The sequence below is a fragment of the Cervus elaphus genome, chromosome 1 (genome assembly GCF_910594005.1).
Source record: "Cervus elaphus chromosome 1, mCerEla1.1, whole genome shotgun sequence".
Taxonomy (NCBI): domain Eukaryota; kingdom Metazoa; phylum Chordata; class Mammalia; order Artiodactyla; family Cervidae; genus Cervus; species Cervus elaphus.
The window spans coordinates 56,028,055-56,048,111 of NC_057815.1; the positions used below are offsets into that span (position 1 = coordinate 56,028,055).

At 45.7% G+C, this 20,057-nt stretch overlaps 1 protein-coding gene across 2 annotated transcripts in view; it reads right to left on the bottom strand.

Annotated features, from left to right (window-relative positions):
- Positions 1-5,158: 5,158 nt before the first annotated feature.
- Positions 5,159-20,057, bottom strand: part of SWAP70 (switching B cell complex subunit SWAP70) — a 75,344-nt gene continuing 60,445 nt past the window's right edge. For both annotated transcript variants that reach the window (XM_043903322.1, XM_043903330.1), the window contains 5 exons: positions 15,559-15,666; positions 13,870-14,036; positions 7,736-7,934; positions 6,714-6,810; positions 5,159-6,375 (listed from right to left, as the gene is read on the bottom strand). In XM_043903322.1, the coding sequence (XP_043759257.1) occupies positions 6,269-6,375; positions 6,714-6,810; positions 7,736-7,934; positions 13,870-14,036; positions 15,559-15,666 (678 nt within the window). In that variant the 3' untranslated portion in view covers positions 5,159-6,268. The remainder of the gene's footprint in view (positions 6,376-6,713; positions 6,811-7,735; positions 7,935-13,869; positions 14,037-15,558; positions 15,667-20,057) is intronic.

Below are 20,057 nucleotides of genomic sequence, written 5' to 3' on the forward strand. Positions count from 1 at the left end.
ATATATAAGTACACATGCTTTTTCATATATAACACATGATGTGTATAATCATGAATTAATTATCTACCACATGTTCATGAGCATGTACATCAGCTTATTAATATTACAGAACACATTAAACAGTTCAATTCCCATTAGATTCCAGTCCCTACTGGAATAGGGCATATATTTGTGTGTGTGTGTTTTGAAACTTATGTTGGAGTATAGTCAATTAACAACGTTGTGATAATTTCAGGTGGACAGCAAAGGGACTCAGTCATACATATACATGTATCCATTCTCCCCCAAACTCCCCTCCCATCCAGGCTGCCAGGTAACTTTGAGCAGAGTTCCCTGTGCTACACAATAGGTCCAGCTCGGTACTTATGAAAGCCAAGCATCACCCAGTTAGAACCTCAGGCTGCGCGGGCAGCCACTGTAGAAAGCTGCCATTCAGCTGTCCTTTTATCTTACAGCCAATAGTGCTGTGAGAACAGGGCCTTGGGACTCGGGGATGAAATCGTCTACTTCCACACCTTTTCTGGGTTCCCTGCATGCTCCCTGAGGAGAAATATTTCAGGTGCATATGCCGTCCGTGGGGGAACAGACAGCCGAGTTTGGCAGCACTGGGCAGTTGCTAGGAGGAGGGGGTGGGCCTGGGCTTCGGTGGGCGGACAGGTGAGCATGGAGCCCGCAGCAGTCCTGACGCCCCTGAAACCAGACTGTGGGCAAATTCCAAACGTGACTAGCTCCCAACCTACTGCCTTCATAGAGCTTCTGTGTTTTCAACCAGTGTTCTGACTATAGACTTTTATTCTGTTAAGAATATATTTTAGTGATACACTGACTTGGGTTGTAGATCAAGATTTTATTTCGGTGACATTTCAAAGATTGTTTTTTTTAATCAGCCTTCTGGTAAAACTCTGCATTACTGAATAAGAAAAGCAGATTTTTAACATTAAAAAAAAAGAGGAAAAACCTAGATGGAACCAGCTAGGATAAAGATGGTGATGAGTCTGACCTCCAGCAGACCCTGAGTCTCATTATATGTTGAATTTACTACATTAGCATATTAAATAACACACCTACTAGTGGCCAAAACCAGATACCAAGGACCAAAAAGGGATGGTAAGGGGATGGCACCCCTACTCCCCCAAAAATGCCCTGCCCCTTCCCCACAGACTAAAGACTAGGCCTCCCCAGAGTCAGTCACACTCCTCCTTTGTTGTTACTCTTTATAATTTACTCCCACTTGCCAGGTGGGCCAGAAGTTGATTTGCGAACTTACTTCCTGCTTCTCCATTTTTTTGGCCACTGAGTAAAGTTTATGTTGTGTCAATTTCAACTTTGGCTTCATTACCAGCTGCTTGAATCCCGACAGAAAAAGAACCCTACCCTGCCAAAGTCGAGAGCCTCAGCCAGGCTAGGCCCGAGTAGGGTCCATAGAACTTAATTCAACCAAAACAAGACAAGTAGGAGCAACAAACACACGATATAATCAAACCCCATCACCCTAGGGTGGGGGCAACCCACAAGCTGGAGAATAATTATATTGCAAAGATTCTCCCACAGGAGCAAGAGTTCTGAGCCCCAAATCAGGCCCCACAGCCCCAGGGGTCCAGTACCAGGAACACGAGCCCCCCCAAATATTTAGCTTTTGAAGAACCAGTGGGGCTTAAGTGCAGGAGCCTCTGGGGACCAGGGAAACAGACTCCACTCTCAGAGGGCTCACAAAAATCCCACACGAACCTGGGCAAAAGCAGTAATGTGATAGGCGCCTGGGCCAGACCTACCTGCTGGTTTTGGAGCGTCTCCTGGAAAGGCGGGGGCACGGCTGCAGCTCACCTTGAGGACAGACACTGGCAGCAGCCCTTCTTAGGAGCCATGTAGACGCTAGCGCTGGCTGAGGCTGATGCTAGGGGACCCCATTTTGAAAATCTCCCTCCAGCTCATTAGCCTAACAACCTGCAGGTGCTAAGACGCCTCAAGCCAAGCAACTAACTGGGCAGAGACATGGCCCAGCAAATAGGCCGCCTCAAGACCAAAGAGCCCACAGCTGCCTCCAGACTCAGCCCTGCCCACCAGCGGGGCAGACAGAAGCAGCAGAGAGCTGCAATGCCCCAACTGGGCCCTGGCTGGCCCTGTCCACCAGCAGACCACCACAACCTTCAGGACACCCCAGGCCCCTTACCCAGGTGACTCAGGAACTGCTTCCACGCCCCCCAAGTGATCTAAAACGAACTCCAGGATCCCTGGGCCCTCCAGCCAGACTCCAGGGACCAGCTCTGCCTGCCAGTAGTCCTGCACTACACCTCAAGCCCTGGCTTCACCTACCAGTGGGTGGGCAGCAGCCCCAGAGTCTCTGGGACCCTGACTCCGTCCTTCAGTGAGTCAGCACTAGCCTGGGCCTCCTAGGAAAGAAGGAACAAGACAAAGCCCCAGAGGAACAACTAAGTGAGGTGGAGATAGGCAGAGTTAAGCGATCGCTAGGACAACATCAGGGGGCACCAATACTCATAGCGGTCCCAGAAGAAGAAAGGGCCTGAGAAAATATTTGAAGAGATAATAGCTGAAAACTTCCCGAACCTGGGAAAGGAGTCACCCAAGTCCAGGAAGTGCAGAGAGGCCCACACAGGATGAACTCAAAGAGGAACACCTAAGACACCCTGTAATCAAGAGACCCATCATGGGCTGCTGCTCCAAGCAGAGTGTAGACTGCGGGCAAGAGGCTGGGGGACCTGGGACAGGAAATGAGAGATTCAGATGGGGAAGAAGGGCAGGATGCGGGGCTCAGGACTGCCTGGAGTGGGGGTTGCCAGACAAAGCTTCAGTCTCCCACTCATCACGTCCTGCTGGCCCTCATCCGGGCCCTGAGGACAGCTGTTGAGGAGGTGGACATAAACAGGGAGGAAGGCCTTCATTCCTGTGGGTGGACAACCCTGAGAATCGGTACACTGCGTCTACATAGTAGACATGGAAGAAGAATCTGAGGCTAGCCCTGGATGGAATTCAGTGTCCACCACAGATCTACCCACTACCCAAGGGCAGAGACTCAGCAACCTCAGAAAGGTCAGTGGAAGCTGGGCACAGGACAAGAATGGGTCAGGGCCCACTCCCCCACAGAGGGGTGAAGCAGGGACACGGAACCAGCTGTGTGGTGGGAGACAGAAACACGCTGTGATAAAACTGTGTGACATCAAACGTATTTAAAGAACCCAGAGGAGGAAGGTGGTGTCATGAACCACATCCTAGAAGATGGTCCAGCTGTTCCTGGGTAGATGAGGTTGGTCCCCTTCCAGGTCCTTCTCTGCAAAGGGAGGGCTTTGGACCAACTGACCCCAGGGACTAGCCAGCCCAGCATTCTAGAGGCACTAGTTACAAAAGAGCAAACTACAAACCTTGAGTCTAAAGCTGATATATTTTACTTACGTAACCACTACCCATTTCCAGCATCCCAGGAAGTTCACTTGGTTCCAGTCAGTAACTTTCCTTCCCACCCCCAGGTAACCACAATTCTGACTTCAAAATCTGCAAATTAGCTCTGCCGGTTCTAGAAATTAATAAAAATGGGGTCAAACAGTATTTTCTGTGTTTGGCTTCTTCGTTCAACAAAATGTCTGTGAAATTCATCCACGTTGCTGTGAAATTCATCTCTCAGTGACGCTACTCTTGATTGAAGTTGGGGTCCTTGTCTGAACACACCACGTCCGCAGATCTGTTTTCTGCTGATGGGCACTGGGGTTGCTGCTGCTTTGGGTCGTCCTGAACGAAGCTGCTGTGAACCTCCTGCGAGGTCTCCTTGCGGACATCTGCCTCATTTCCCTTGGGGGGACCACTGGCCTGTAGGGCAGGTGTTGTCTCTAGCATGAGTAGATATCACGATTTTGCTTCCTAAGTTGAGGGGGTGACTTTCATGGGTCTCAAAATGAATATAGAAATACAGAAGGAAGTAGAGGGAAGAGCATGAGGAAAGAAATAGATGGACCTTAAAGTACTAACACTGATTCTTGCAGTCAATGCTGAGTCCCTACTATGAACTGGTAAAAGCTGGGCCGTGCCTCTTTCCCACTCCCCGTGGCCTGACGTCACCCCGTCCCTGCTCTGCCAGGACAGCTGTGAGTTGCTGGCACGGCTGAGAAGGCACGACGGGGGCTGTGCCAAGTGGAACAGGCACCGGTGCTCTGCGAGGGACATTACCAGCGGGGCCATAAATCTGCACACTCATTCCTCCCCAGCTGCTGAAATGGTCCCGACAGCCCCTCCCCAAACTCAAGGTCAGGGCAGCTTTACATTTCACGCCTCAGCAGCCTGCATCCCAGGAAGACTTTAAAGGATATATAAAGCAACTCCCCGGGCACGTAAGTGGAAAGGGCCTTTACAGAGTCTGAAGCACAATGCCCCACAAGGGGCGAGCCTTGGCCCCTCGCTCACGGGCCTCACGGAGCACCTGGCCGCTGTTCTCCCACGTACATTCCATTTACACCAAAGAGGTCAACTCCTGACACCCCTCCTAGGGAAACCCTGATGCTAAGAGCCTGTCCTGTTCTGGACCAGAACATGCCTTTCTGCAGAGAACGTTTATCAGGCCAGGTAATTCTTTGTTACAAGGACTGTCCCGTGAATTGTAGGGTGTATAGCAGCAACTCTGGCTTCTACCCTCTAGATGCCAGTAACACTCCCAGTAGTGACCACCAAAAATGTCTCCAGACACTGCCCCTCCACATTTCAGCTTTCCAAGACGTGATCAGGCTGGACTGAGTGGGCCTGCTTAATCCACAAAAGGCATTTTAATCTTGGCAACCGTGTAAAACAAAAACAAAAAAAACCACACTGTTTACTCTGGTAAAAACTGAAAGAAAAACAGGAGAGGCAGAAAAGAAAATTCGGGAAAGCAGAGGTAAGAGGATTTGGAGGGAATAGCAAGGACGAGGGAGAAATTATCCGTGTAAGTTCCCGCTTGTAAGATGACACATCCACCATGGTTTCCCACATGAGTGACTCAAACGGCAAACTCGAGGCCATAGTTAACTTCATGACAGCCTTGGTTTGGGGGGTACAAACTGCAAATCCAGTATTTCAGGAAGTGTCCCTAAATCCAAGTTCACCTCATTATATGGAAAACATGCACACGTACACACAACCTTACCCTCCTCTTCTGTTAAATCAGACAGCTTAAATGTATGCTTTTCCAGTATTTTTTTATTTTCTTACCGACTCCATTTGACTAAAACAAACAAACAAGAACCATATAAAACAATTTTAACGTATCTTAGAAAATTAGCCAAAAAATTAAGAAAGTTCAGCATATTACATTGTACAATATTTAGGTAAGAATGTTTGAAAATTATAAATATTTTGTTCCCTCTCAACATAGCACACCACAAAAATACATTTTAAAAACTTTTTTCATGTATAATTTCTAGGAACGATCATATCACTGTTTATTAAGGCAAAGGTCTGATTAGGACAAGCATTCACACACACCAGAGATGTTCTGTACAGTAACTACAAAAGTAAAACCAAGGGGTCTGCCAGCACACAGATGGTTAAAACTATTTTAAATATTAGGAAGAATTCAGTTAGTATCAAAACATCATTCTGAATGGGATTCACTTAGTTCATCTCTGTGCTATCTTTGATTCTTAAGTATCTATCTCAGCCAAAGCATTATTTAAAAGACTTCTGCCCCCTGGAGACAGTGCCTCTGGAGCCAGATGCCAATCGCTCACATGGCATTAAATCTGCACAACCAAAGAGACGAACGGCAACCCCTCAGTCCGAGCGAGGACCACGTGCAGGAGAAGTGTCTTTTCCAGCTGAGTAGCCGTGGTCAGAGGCAGTCCACGTCCACCGCGGACCATGGCAAGCAGGGTGGCCCCCTTAGTTTAGAAACAAGCACTTGGAGGAGGAAATACGCTGCTGGAAAAACAACAGCCCCAGCCCACAGAGGTTCTGACACCCAGTGACCTGAGTGCCTCCCTGCCCCTGGTCACCCGCCACTGGGCTGTCTATGTACCACCTCCTCTGAAAAGAATCTGAGGGAGCTGAAGGGAATTTTCAGAAGCTGAGGTTTTCAAAGAAAGAGTAAATAAAGAGCCTGACAATGTTGACTTTTTTTTTTTCTTTTCAGGTAAGCCCTTCCTTATTGGCAGATAAATAAGAAGGCTTCCTTAGTATACTGACCCCATAGGAGGTGCTGGAAGTTAGAAGCAGAAAAGCCAGGTCCTCTGTCTTTAGCATAAAGTTTTGCAGCTGTGCTTGCAACCTACACAGCTGACGTAACTACGGCTCACTCTGTGGTCTTCTTTTCTTTCCAGCTCTTCTCTCGTTCCTCAAGTTCTGCCTGGGTGAAAGCTGCCGGGCCCCAGTTAGTGATCAGGTGAGGGTTTTTTGAACCTAAGAGACAAACGCGCATCAAACATACAAGGTCTTATATTCTTCAATTAACATTATCATTTTTCTACAGACAAAAGAGTACATTTTTCTACTTTATTTTCTTCTCTGAGGAATATCCATAAAGGTCATAGGAGGCAAAACCATCAGAAGATGTATACAAAGGGAATGAAACAGGCCTTCTCATCTATCAGAGGGCAAAAGAAATTCAAGAAAAATTTATTGCAAAGAGCTGGGTTCCTGTATATTTGGGCTAGGAAAGGTTTTTTTAGCACAATTCAAGTACACAAATAAAACAGAAAAACTGACTAAATATCTGATTACTCCAGAGAGTGTGTTACCTGGTTCTATCAATCGAATTAATCCTTCATGATGGGCCACTTTGTCCTTCCAGCTCTTGGTCATCTTCGCTGCCATCTCTAGCTTCTTTTTAACTCCCTGGAACAAGAGCAGATTTTAGACTCTGCAAACACACAGGTAGTTTAAGAGCCAAATAACAATGATTGGGCACTTGCTCCATGACTGTGGATTATCTCATTAAGTCATCCCAGCCACAGAAACATGGACTATTATTACTCCCATGGTACACAGGTGGAGACTAGGATTCAGAGCACTTAAGTAACCTGCCTGAGATCCCCCGAGGACCTAATCACACTAATTATAGATGATGTATAAGATACTCCTGTGCCAGTGACACCGGACTGCCTCTCGACTCCAAATCCACCCTTTGCTGTCCTGCCTGTGACCCTTGGCAGCGGGCCCCACTGAAGCTTCGTCAGTGCAGGAGCTGGCAGGACATTGGAAGAGGTGGGGGCTTTGCCTCCAGGCTCCACTGTGCTCATCTCAGCAGCTCCTGTGGCACGCAGGACACCCACGGTGTCCACCCTGGTGGGTTTCAGTGGCACCTCCCCTGTGGGCAGCTGCGACCAGTGCCCCAGAGGGTAGCTTCCCTGCCGTCCAGGGGCCAAGGCCATGCCCTCTCCGAGGAGGACCGGATCCCAACACTGGGCTTACACAGCAGAGTGTGCGTTCCTTCCCTGCAGGCTCTGTCTCAGCCGGGGTGGGGGTGGGGGCAGTGGCTGCTTCCTGTGTCTGCCCTTCCTGTATTCTTAGAGTTTTTTGGCTGCTCAGTAGGTAATCCCTGTTGTAGTTAATAGCTGATTATATTAAACCTTCCCTGTTCAAATTACTGTGTGGTTTCAGTCTCCTGATTGAATTCCAACTGTTATACCTCATCGCCTGTGAAAAACCCTTACTTAGAGCTAAGCAACATTCTCCAACGGCTTTTTACGGCAGAGTAAACATTCCCGTTTTTAAATGTTTGAGAACTTAAATGCACGGATTTGCGGGGATGGGCAATGACCTCGTACTGTTCCAGCGCCTGTTTCCGCTCGAGCTCCAGCTGCTGCAGCTGCCCCAAGGCCTCCTGGAGGGCCTGCTCTTTGATGACGCGCTGGTTCTCCAGCTCCTGCTTCTCCGCCTCCGTGGTCTGAATGGCCTGCTGCTGCTCCAGATGCCACTTCTCCAGCTCGGCCCTCTTGGCCGACTCTTCCTCCAGCAGCCTGCAACATGGAGAGCTCAGGGTGACCGCGCCCGACCCAGAAGATGACACAGCGCAGCAGAGCCTCAGAGGAGCCTGGAGGTCATCTAACCCACCTCTCGCCCACAAGAAGGACACGAGGAGCGGGAGAGGCCCAGATTTGTGGGTCAGGTGACCCACGGGTCTGCTCCAAGCTCTTTTTCACCCTTTTATGAAAAAAAAAAAAAAAAAGATTAAAAATAACACGTACTGAAGGTTTAATGGGCCAAGAAAGAAGTGTATTTTTTCAACTGATCCTCACAATAGGCTTACGTAGTAGTATCATTCAGTTCAGAGATGAAGAAAGTGAGGCACAAAGGCGAAGTGACCTGGACTAGGTCATTCACCTGACAGGCAGGTGGCAAGGCTGAGTTTTGAAATCTGCCTGGTTGCTACAACATTAAAACACTTTTTTATCCAGCAGAAATCTATTACCCACGGAAAAGCTGACACACCAACAAAGGCGAAAGAAGAGGAGCGGACAAAAGGGAGAGGAAGCAGACACCATTTACTGACCAAGCTGCACGTCAGGCTCTTTACCTTCATCCCCGTGATCCCCCCACAATTCTGCAAGGTGTTACTGTCCCTGCAGATGAAGTCAAAGGGTTCAAAAGTATGACGCACAGGTAAGCAATGGATTTCAACCCAGGCCCGCGTGACTTCAAAAGGTTATCTTTTAATAACAGGCTACCTATCGGAGGATATCCCAGGTAAGCGGGTATTTAATAAATAAACTAACTTGTACCCCAAGTGTAGACAATGTGGTTAGACGCCAGCCCAGGGCAGGACGCATGTCTACTGGCTTGATCGTCAGAATTACGGTAACAAACCTCACAGCAGGCCAGTTACTGCTGCCTAAGAGCATTTGCATGTCTAAAGCCAACAGCAGCAGAAATAAAGTGACAGACTCTACAGCCGCTATCTGACCACCCCAATCCTGCACCACTGTAAGAATTCCCTCAACCACACCCTACAGGGTGGGTCTCCAACCCTGTGTGATGGGCCACTGCTTCACAATCCGGATCAGTTTATTTCTGGGCAGCCTTGATCCTTAAAAGTTCTTTCTCAACTAGGATGCGCTCTCCTATCTCCTCCCCCGGGTTCCACAAAGGGCCAGTGCGCTCCCTGAGTTGTCTCTCGGATGTGACATCGCAGTGAACACTACCCTGCCACCAGGGGCTGACCAGAGTGTGTACGCGATACACTGTCCATGTGCTTTCCTACACGTGGGAGATACACCAGTCAACGAGACTGGAAGGTCCCCTGTTTCTTCATCCTGGTGGTCAAAGTCTGGAGGGCAAGGGACATTGCAGGAGGTGAGGCTGCCCAGCACTGAATCCCCTTCACGTGTCCAGGGATGTCTTGATGGAAAATGGGGTCCATCTCCCAACACAGAAGCCACAGCGCCTGCCCTTCTGCCCCGGGAAGCCGGGGTGCAGCGGAAGCTGGGCTTGGCTAAGCAGCAGTCACTCCTAGAACTTCGTGAAACCACTGACTCACAAGAGCAGACACAGTGTTAGCAACATGCAGCGGGGACAACTGACTGACAGACCCGTGGCGCCAACGTCTGCACCAGTGACATCCGCACTGGGCTCGTCCCATGGCCTTGTTTGGTCTGCTCAGCCTCCCTTGGCTCCTGCCTGTGTTCAGGGCCTGGCCATCTGCCTTTCTGAGGAATTGGTGAATTTCTCAAGAACCTTCCAAAAAATGCTTTGATTGCTTTAGCTAACCCAAGTTGGTTTTTTTTTTTTTGGCTTACAAACAGGACTCCTGACTAAAGACGAACCTCTCTGTACCTCAATTTCTTCATTTATGAAAAAAGGAATAGGAACTATGTGTGTGTGTGTGTGTAGGCTCAGTCGTGTCTGAGTCTTTGCAACCCCATGGACTGCAGCCCGCCAGGCTCCCCTGTACATGGGTTTTTCCAGGCAAGAATACTGGAGGAGGTTGCCATTTCCTACTCTGGGGGATTTTCCCAACCCAGGAGTCAAACCCAAATCTCTTGCATCTCTTGCACTGGCAGGCAGATTCTATACCACCAGCGCCACCTGGGAAGCCCCACTAGGAACTACTCCCACCATCAAAGGTTTGCTGATCCATTAAAGGTGATAATGCAGGTAAGATTCTTAGAAGAGTGCCTACGGCATCGTAAGTATTGAACAAATGTCAGCTCATATTGTTACGATGGGACTATTAGCTCATTTGCTCTGAATGCTCATGAAGACTGCCTGAGATAATATGAGTATATGAGGTTTTTGGCAATCAATTATATCAGAGAAGTAAAGTCCTGAACCTTTTCAAATGAACTGCTTTTAAGCCAAGTCTCCTGGATCCTGTACTTGTTCTGTTGATATTTTAAATTATCTTCTTGCTCTAAAACCAGCATTCCAGCCTGTCAACATCTTTTCTGAATGCTTATTTTGACATTCTATACATTACATTTCTTCTCAATCTGCAAATGAGATATAAAGGAACAGAAACCAACAAACTCCGATGACTACCAAATCCAGATTAAATCCAAATTAAACTCTTTGCAAGCACCACCCTCTTCAGCCTTCACAACAACCCTATAAGCTTATTATAGATAAGGAACTGAAGGCTGAAAGTAGTGAAGTAACTTTTCTAAATATTACACAGCTAGAGAGTACAGTGGCTGGGAATCAAACCCATATCCTCACTCTAGGGCTATCTATTATTGTGTGGACTGTTGTTCCACATGGCCCCAAGAGTAGAACTTGGATCCACTCATTCAAAAAATATTCCATGGGTACTTACCATGTGCCAGACAATGCACTAGTTGCTAGGAATACAGACCTGACCAAAGTGTGCTCCCAGGCCTTACAAACACAAAAATTTAGCAGGTGGAAGTTATAACGGGACAGACTAGGGCTCAATCTCAAGAAGTTTCCAATAATTGAGCTGTCCAAATGGTAAATGAACAGTTTCCTTCTGAGTTCCACTCAAAAGAGGCTAGATAACCTTATGGATTACACATTAAACAACAACAACAACACTTCAATCTTAATGGCAAGACAAAAAACCCAAAACAAGAAGACCCACATGGTTCAAGTCAAAGTTCTTGTATTTAAACGATTTGCGATTAAAAGCATCTCTGGGGAAACTTAAGACACTGACAGAGGAGGCACCATCCAGTGGAAGAACAATGAGATGCCAAATGTTCCAAGAGTGACTTGCTCTTGCTTAGAGCAAGGACAGAGGTTAACTGAAAAGCCCTCTGTGTACACCCTCAGCTAAGATTACGTTACAGTTCACTGAAGTGCGCGTGTGCTCAGTCATGAAACGTAATCTTAGCTGAGGGTGTACACAGAGGGCTTTTCAGTTAACCTCTGTCCTTGCTCTAAGCAAGAGCAAGTCACTGTTGCAACATTTGGCATCTCATTGTTCTTCCAGTGGATGGTGCCTCCTCTGTCAGTGAATTAAGTTTCCCCAGAGATGCTTTTTAATTGTGAATCATTTAAATACAAGAACTTTGACTTGAGCCATCTGGGTTTTCTTGTTTCAGGTTTTTTGTTTTTCCATTAAAATTGAAATTTTTTTCAGCTTTTCAGTTCATTAGTGCTAGACTTAAACGTCTCTATCCCAACTCCATGATGATCTGATCTTTGACCTTTTACCCACAAAGGCCTACCCTGAAGAGTGGGATCAAGGAGAAAGCCCCCTTTGTTAGTCTGACAAAATGTCCCTCTGAATCAAGCCCAGCCTCTTGTGATTTTGGAAAAGATATGGGCTCGCCTCACTTTAAAAAATGACCACTAGAGGGCGCAAGTCTGTCCACTTTAAGTTCCAAAATCAAAGTTCAAAACAGAACAGTAAAATGCCTAAAATGGCCTTTAAACACCAAGAAAAAGTAGTTAGTTTTTGTGTAGTAATTTCAGCTTATTGGTACAGAGCTGTATGTGGCAGTTAATATTTGCATTTACCAAGCTGAAACCATTTTTCCATTCACTGAGATTAGAGTGTACAAAATAATCAGTCAGAGCTTTTTCTTTTTTTGGCCATGCCATGAGACATGCAAGATCTTAGTTCCCGACCAAGGATCAAACTTGTGCCCCCTGCAGTGGAAGCGCAGAGTCCTACCACTGGATCACCAGGAAATTCCCTTGTTGCTGTTCAGTCACCAAGTCGCGTCTGACTCTCTGTGACCCCAGGGACTACAGCCTGCCGGGCTCCTCTGTCCATGGGGTTTTCTGGGCAAGAACAGGGGAATGCATTGCCACTTCTTTCTCCAGGTGAATCTTCCAGGACCAGGGATCAAATCTGCATCTCTTGCTTTGGCAGGCGGATTCTTTATCACTGAGCCATCACGGAAACCCAGGCAATTCCCTAGCCAGAAGTTTTTAAATAAAATACTCATGCCTGGGCTCCTATCCACAGGTATTTTGATATGGTAAATCTGGGACAGTCCCTACATGTGCATTTTTCAAAGCTTTATATAAATATTCTGATATTTACTATTGATTAAAAATTACTGCCATTAATTATCCAAAACTGTCTTATTCAAAACATCATTCTATAAACATGAAGTAACTAATACTTTAATACATTTCTAGAGTTACCTGGTTCCCTTTATGATCTGATCTCTGCCATGTCATAATTAATCTCCCTCACAGCTTCAAAGAAGTAAATATATATTGCATATCTCATCTGTGAATTCTCTACACGAGGGCAAGCTATAAACTCAACACATCACAAATGATGAGGGTCAAAAATATCTAACGTCAAAAAAAAAAAAAATATCTAACATCCCTTAGAATGTCTCTCTTTGGAAGTCACATGGGACCAAACCTTCCCATGCAGTGGATGGTGTGTTAACATCACAATTGTAGCCACTACCACTGCCCAATGGCAAGCGGGTGAAAGTCCCTAGACCCTGGCTAATACCACGATGAATACGCACTTGTGGGACCCATAAGTGCCAAGCAATGTGCAAGGCATTCAATCTTCTATTAGAAGATAATTTTTCCTTAATAGAATCAAAATTTTCAACACCTAATTTGTTTTTGAAGTCATTTTTGGCAACATACGTAACAAAGAAACCTTTCTTTCTCTCTTTCTACCTGAAGATTAAACAAACATCTCTTGCAGCTCCATGTGTAGATGGCAGCCATGGAAAATCTATCCCAGCTCATCCCATAACCGCTCCTACAAGAGCGTGAGGTGTGCCCACACTAACCAGCTGCTGCTACGGGGAAACAGCGGTTAGTGTTGCATCCCCTGACGTGACATCTCAAAGACAGCTAATGGGGAAGCAAGTTAGAAACTGGGAGAGGGCAGCTGACATTTGCTTTTTAGAGTCTTCATTCTACTCTGTCCTTCCTACTGTTACTGAAGTCAAAAGTGAGAGTTCTCATCTGAGATCACGACTATCATACATGGTAAACCTGACTTTAAAAGGTCTAGGGGAAAAAAAAATCTGTTTCAAGAACTTTTTTTTTTTTTTCCAAGAACTTCTAAAACTAAGAATTATTTAAGGAATGTCACCAATCCTGAAAGACCAAATGGAAACTGCTCAGTTCCTCATTGTCCCCCAAAGTGGCTGCAGCTCTGGCCTAACAGGCCCCTGCCTCCACATGAGGGCCTTCTCAGGTCTGGAACATGTGGAAGAAACCCGATTCTCATCAGGGCTGATGCTGGCTCCATGGACTCTAGAATCTGACTCAGGGAACCGCACTAAACACATCCATCTGACTACTCTGAAATAGATACATGGCCTGTCATTAGCCACAGAAGCAAGGGTTTCCCAGGGGAGATTGGGAATAAAGAACCCAGCCAGCCAAGCCTCCAGGGTCCCTCCCATCTGGCAGAGACTCTTCCCTCTCCAGCAGGGTCAGTGATTCCTAGGAAGTGTATGAGCCCAAGCAGAGCACACAAAGCCCAGAGGATGAGTCGATCCGTACCTAGCCTGTAGCTTCCGCACCGTCTCTTCATCTTGCCGGGCCTGTCTCTCATCCTCGAGAGCCTCCTGCAGCTTTAGGTACATGTCTTCCAGCTCCCGGACCCGCTGCAAATACTGCTCTAGTTCAGAGGATTTCTGGGCAACCTGTTCTTCCATCTGCTGCCTGATCTGAGGGTATAAAAGTCATGTTTAATACAGGCTGACTTCACCCTCGGGAAAGTCTCTTGCTCCAACACCATCCTGAGCAGGGCCACGGCCACAGCCACAGCCCTTCAGGGTGGGCAGGGCCCGTCCTTCACTCCTTGATGAAGGAGGAAGCAAGAGTACCACACCCATCCCTTCTCCTGCCCTGGTATATTTCTCATCCCTTTCACACTGCATTTCAAACTCAAGAAAAAAATACTTCCCTGTGTAATTTCTCTTTAAATTCCTTTCTATCTTAAAGCCACAACCTCTTTACCAACAGCATCCAAAAGGAATGAACCTTCTCCCACTCAGAACAGCCAAAGGGTTAAAATAAGGGGGAAAGGAAAGATGGTCTCCTGCACTTACCTGGCTGCCCAGCACCCTCTACTTTCTCCCTCCCTAGGGCACCCTCAGACCTGGGGGGCCCTCAAGCATCTAACTAGCATTCTAATACATTTATGGTTTCTCCATTCTGGATTAAAGAGCCTTGAATCTCTGCCTTAAAAGTTAAGACAAGGACATCATAAATGTAATATCAAACATATTAGCATATGTCTCTGCAGTTTATATTTTCACTGGCATTAGCTTACTTCATCCTCATAGGGGTCATGAGAGATCATGTGACATCCCCCTAATTTGAAGAAGAGAAACTAATGCTCATAAGCAAGTGCAGAGGACACGAACCCAGATCTGGCTATGGTGCAGCAGTCCCTCAGATCTTGGGTGCCTTCCTTTCACAACACACACACATCCACTTCAAGTCTAAGCAACAGAAAGTCGCTGAAGGAAATTTCACAGCACCTATTTAGCAGGCCCTGGGGCCCAGCCCTCTCTCACACACTGTAACCCGATGTGAGGAGACCTGTGTTCCAGTTAACCAGCTCACTGCCTGAAGCAACTGGACCATGGGGATGAGAACCCCTACGACGAGTCAGAGCTGCCAAGAGTGACAGACCAGCATTCACATATTCTCATGACTTCAGAACCCCCACTCCTGATCATTATAGAGGGGAAATATCATGGAACCTGTGCTTACTTCTTCCATAGTTATTTATTTTCCAAGCCAAAACTCTGAAGGATGAAAGGGATGCTAGCAATAATTACACCAGGATGGCAGGGACTGTCCCAGGCAAACCAGGACGTGGAGTCCCCCTCCCCACAGCACTTATCATTCCATAAATTTCTACTGGAGGTCTTGAGAGCAAGGTTTACCTTTACATCCTTGGCATGATACCTGGCACACAGAGTGTGCTCAATAAACTGATGATGACTTAATAACAAACACAAAACCTCCCCAACAGCCAGCCCACCGTGGGTCAGCGGCAGAGACAGCTGGCAAGATGATCTCACTCTAGCCTCCAAGGTCTTCATCCTCCACCAAGCCAGGCCGGCTCCTGTCCCTCCACCCACACAGGTTGGCCTCTGTCCTTCTGCTGACCAGGATGGGAGTGGGAGCAGGCTCTTCAAGTTAAAGCAGCCGCACCCCAGGGAGGGCGGTACTTACAAGCTTCTCCCGCTCCAGCTCCGTGCTGAACCTGGCCTGGAGCTCCACTTGAGTCTGAAGGCGCTTCTTTTCTTCTTCTGCTGCCCGAGATGCTGCTTCTTCCAGTTTCTACCCAAAAACCCATCCAGAGAAAAGCAGGGAACGTTACAGTGGAAGTGCATTTGGAGAGAAAGGGTCACATTTAAACATTATAGGGGAAGCCAGTCATTCTCAATGTTCAATAAAGACAGAATAAACCTTGTAGATCCAACTGAATCCCATTCCAACAATTTTCCCAGTCAACATACAAAACAAATTGGATAAACGAATGACTCCTAGTAAGTTGTAACATTTCACAAAGAAAATTTTAGTGTCGTCATTAAATTCACTTGCAAATGCATCTGTGAAGTTCAAATCTATTTCCTGAGCTCACTGCAGTTTTGTCATCTTAACATTGTTCCTTAAAACTTTGTTGTTATGTTAGTCGCTCAGTCATGTCTGACTCTTTGCAACCCCATGAACTGTAGGCTCCTCTGTTCATGGAATTCTACAAGCAAGCATACTGGAGAGGGTAGACATTCCCTTCTCCAGGGAATCTTCCCAATCCAGGATGGAACCTGGGTCTCCTGCATTGCAGGCAGACTCTTTACTGTCTGAGTCACCGGGGAAGCCCCACTTCCCAAAGGGTGGTTCTCTAGTGAAACAAGGGAAAAACCGAAAGCAGTCATTTAAAGTCTCTGGGAATTATCCTAAGAGCATACAGCAAACAGAGAAAATGTATCCAAGAAAATCAACTAAATCTCAGCAAGAACTGTGAAAGTTTACGGCATTTGAACCACAGCACAGCCTCTTCTCCACCCTACCCTTGTCTTGGCAGTAGAAGGAGGCTCTACCCCATGGCCATGGAACCAAGAATGCGAGGCTCCCTCTCAGTTTCCAGTCTAAGGATAAGGTATCTCACAGGAGGATGCAGACAAAAAAAAAGTCGTCTGCCATTCCAATAAACAAAGGATGTTGTCTGCTATCAAGCCATCAGCCACTGCAGCCGTCCCAACAATGACCCATGAGGGAAAGTCAGGGTAGAGAGAAACAGGACGCTGGCCCTAGAGTTTTAAAATGCATACGTACAAAATCATTTTAATGAGCTAAAATCTGTATCCTCCTATATACAGAAAAGCACTAAAATCATTAAATTGAAATATCTGGTTTTTTGTGATAAGCACTAACTACAAGGTTTTGTTTTGCTTTGTTTTTTTCAACAAAAACTCTTATAAATCCTGGCTCCCTGCTTATCTCTTTGAAACAGGTTCTCATAGCTGAGAAGCTCTCTCCCAGGCCAGAGTCCTCAGTAAAGGCACCAGATAAACATAACTCTCAACGTCTAGGCTGTGTGTTTTTTTCAGTCAACAAGATCAACAAACTAAATCACAGGCCAGCTAAGAAGTCTGATGGGAAACAGGGGAAGACAGCAAAGAGCCCCCATGTATTAGGAACAAGTTTCAAAGTCAGGCCTCAAAGATCAAATGTGGGCCAGAATTTAAATATCAGACTGTGGGGCAAGTTGGGCCCCAGGGCATTGTTGAAAACAACAGAGAAACCTGTGAGATGAACACCTGAGAAGGTGACACCGACTGAGGCAGCCGACTTAACAGAGAGATCAGAGCTGGAGATGGAACCCTGCTGCCACACACAAAAATAATCTCAAAATGGGTTAAAGAACTAAATGTGAGACCAGACACTATAAAACTCCTACAGGAAAACACAGGCAGAACGCTCTTTGACATAAATTACAGCAGTATTTTTTTAATCTGTCTTCTAAAGGAAAAGAAATACAAGCAAAAACAAATGGGACCTAATTAAAGCTTACGCACAGCAGGGAAACCATGAAGAAAATGAAAAGACAACCTACTGAATGGGCGAAAATATCTGCAAATAATATGACCAATAAGGGGACTAATATCCAACATATATAAACAGCTCATACAACTTAACATTAAAAAAAAAAAACCAAACAGGACTTCCCTGCTGGTCCAATGGTTAGGAATTCACCTGCCAATGCAGAGGACATAGGTTCGATCCCTGGTCCGGGAAGATCCCACATGCCGCAGGGCAATTAAGCCCGTGTGTCAAAACCACTGAGTCCTCACGCCTAGAGCACGTGTTCCACAACAAGAGAGGCCACCACAATGAGAAGCCCATGCATCATAACTAGAGAAAAGCCCTTACACAGCAACAAAGACCCAGTGCAGCCAAAAATAATAAGTAAATAAATAAAAGATTTAGGGGAAAAAAAAGCCAAACCCTGTACACTGTTGGTGGGAATGTAAATTGGTGCAGCCACTGTGGAAAACATTATGGAGCGTTCTCAAAAAAACTAAAAACAAAACTACCACATGACCCAGCAATTCCACTCCTGGGTGACAAGGCAGGAGTTTCAAGACAAAAACACTAGTTTGAAGACATATGCATCCCAATGTTCACAGCAGCATTATTTATTATTGTCAAGATATGGAAGCTATCTAAGTGTCTTATCAACAGATGAATGAATAAAGAAGATGTGGTGTTACAAATATACACTGGACTACTACTAAGCCATAAAGAATAACAAAATCTTGCCATTTGCAGCAACATGTATGGACTTGGAGGGTGTTGTGCTTAGTGAAGTAAGTCAGACAGAAAAAAGACAAATACTGTATGACATCACTTATAGGTGGAATTGAAAACATACAACAAACTAGTGAATATAACAAAAAAGCAGCAGACTCACAGATATAGAGAACACACCAGTGGTTACCAGTAAGGAGAGAAGGGGAGGGGCTAGGTACAGGTGGGAGGAGTGGGAGATACAATATCCTGGGTGTAAGATAGGCTCAAGGATGCATCATACAACATGGGGAAGATAGCCAATGTTTTGTAATAACTCTAAATGGAGCATAACCTTTAAAAATTATTTAAGAAGAAAATAATACAAAAAAAAAAAAAAAGCTCCGTTGATACCTTGGTTACCCCAGGACACTGTACCCATACCCAAGAGTGTGCCTTGACAGAGGACAGTCAGAGGCTGCATGTCATGAGGCAAATGGACTTCACTGAAATAGTCCAGCCAAGTCACTCTGCAAATAAATGAGCAAACAACAAGTCCTTGGGAGAAGGGCGGAAACTACATGGAGAGTTGCTTACAAATGTCATCTAAAACATTCAGTTTTCAACAAAAAATTATGAGATATGTAAAGAAAGAGTGTGATTGATAACTGGAAAAAAGCAAGCAATAGCAACTACCTTTGAAGGAGGCCAGACTCTGGATTTAGCAACGACTTCAAAGAAATTATTATATGTTCAATGAACTAAGGAAACCTTGTTTAAGGAAATTATAGATGATATGATGATATCCCCTCAAACAGACAACATCAATAAAGAGACAGAAATTATAAAAAGAATCAAACGGAAACTCTGCAGTTGAAAACTATAATAACTGAACTAAAAAATTCACTGGAGGGTCTCACCCATACAAGAAGAATCTATCAAAGATAGACTGATAGAAATTATCCAATCTGAAGAACAGAATAGAAAATAGCCTCAGAGAAATGTGAGACACCCATTAAATGTGCTAGTTAGCTAGTTAAGTCACTCAGTCGTGTCCAACTCTTTGCGACCCCGTGGACTGTAGCCCACCAGGTTCCTCCGTCCATGGGATTCTCCAGGCAAGGGTACTGGAGTGGGTTGCCATTTCCTTCTCCAGGGGATCTTCCCAACCCAGGAATCGAACCCAGGTCTCCCGCATTGCAGGCAGATGCTTTAACCTCTGAGCCACCAGGAAAGCCCAAGGAAGAAACTGAAGTCGCTCAGTCGTGTCCAACTCTTTGCAACCCCATGGACTGTAGCCCTACCAGGCTCCTCCATCCATGGGATTTTCCAGGCAAGAATACTGGAGTGGGCTGCCAACACCATTAAATACACCAACATTCACAAAATGGGAATATCCGAAGGAGAGGAAAAAAGAGAAAGGAGTAGGAAAATATTGGAAGAAATAATGACTGAAAACTTTTCCAATTTGATGGAAAACATTAATCAACCCTTCCAAGAAAGTAAGATAAATACGAAGAGTTTAACACACACATCATATCATGCACACATATATATCATAGTAAAACTGTGGAAAACTAAAGACAGAAAATACTGAAAGTGACAAGAGAAAAATGACTCATCTTACACAAGGAAACACAGAAACATGTGACTAGTTCTGACAAAAATATTGTAAATAAATAGAAGTGAAGTGTGATATTTCTGGGCTGGAGGAGTTAACTGGCAAATTCTAGAACAGTTTTTTGTCTGACACAGTGAATAGCAGTATTTGACAAGGTGGCTGTTCCATCTGCCTGTATGTCATAATTATAGATGCATATACACTCTGACCCAGCAATCCCACCTCTAAAAATTCATTCTACAGATATATTAGACATGTATAAGTAAGTCTTAGTCACTCAGTCGTGTCTGACTCTTTGCAACCCCATGGACTATAG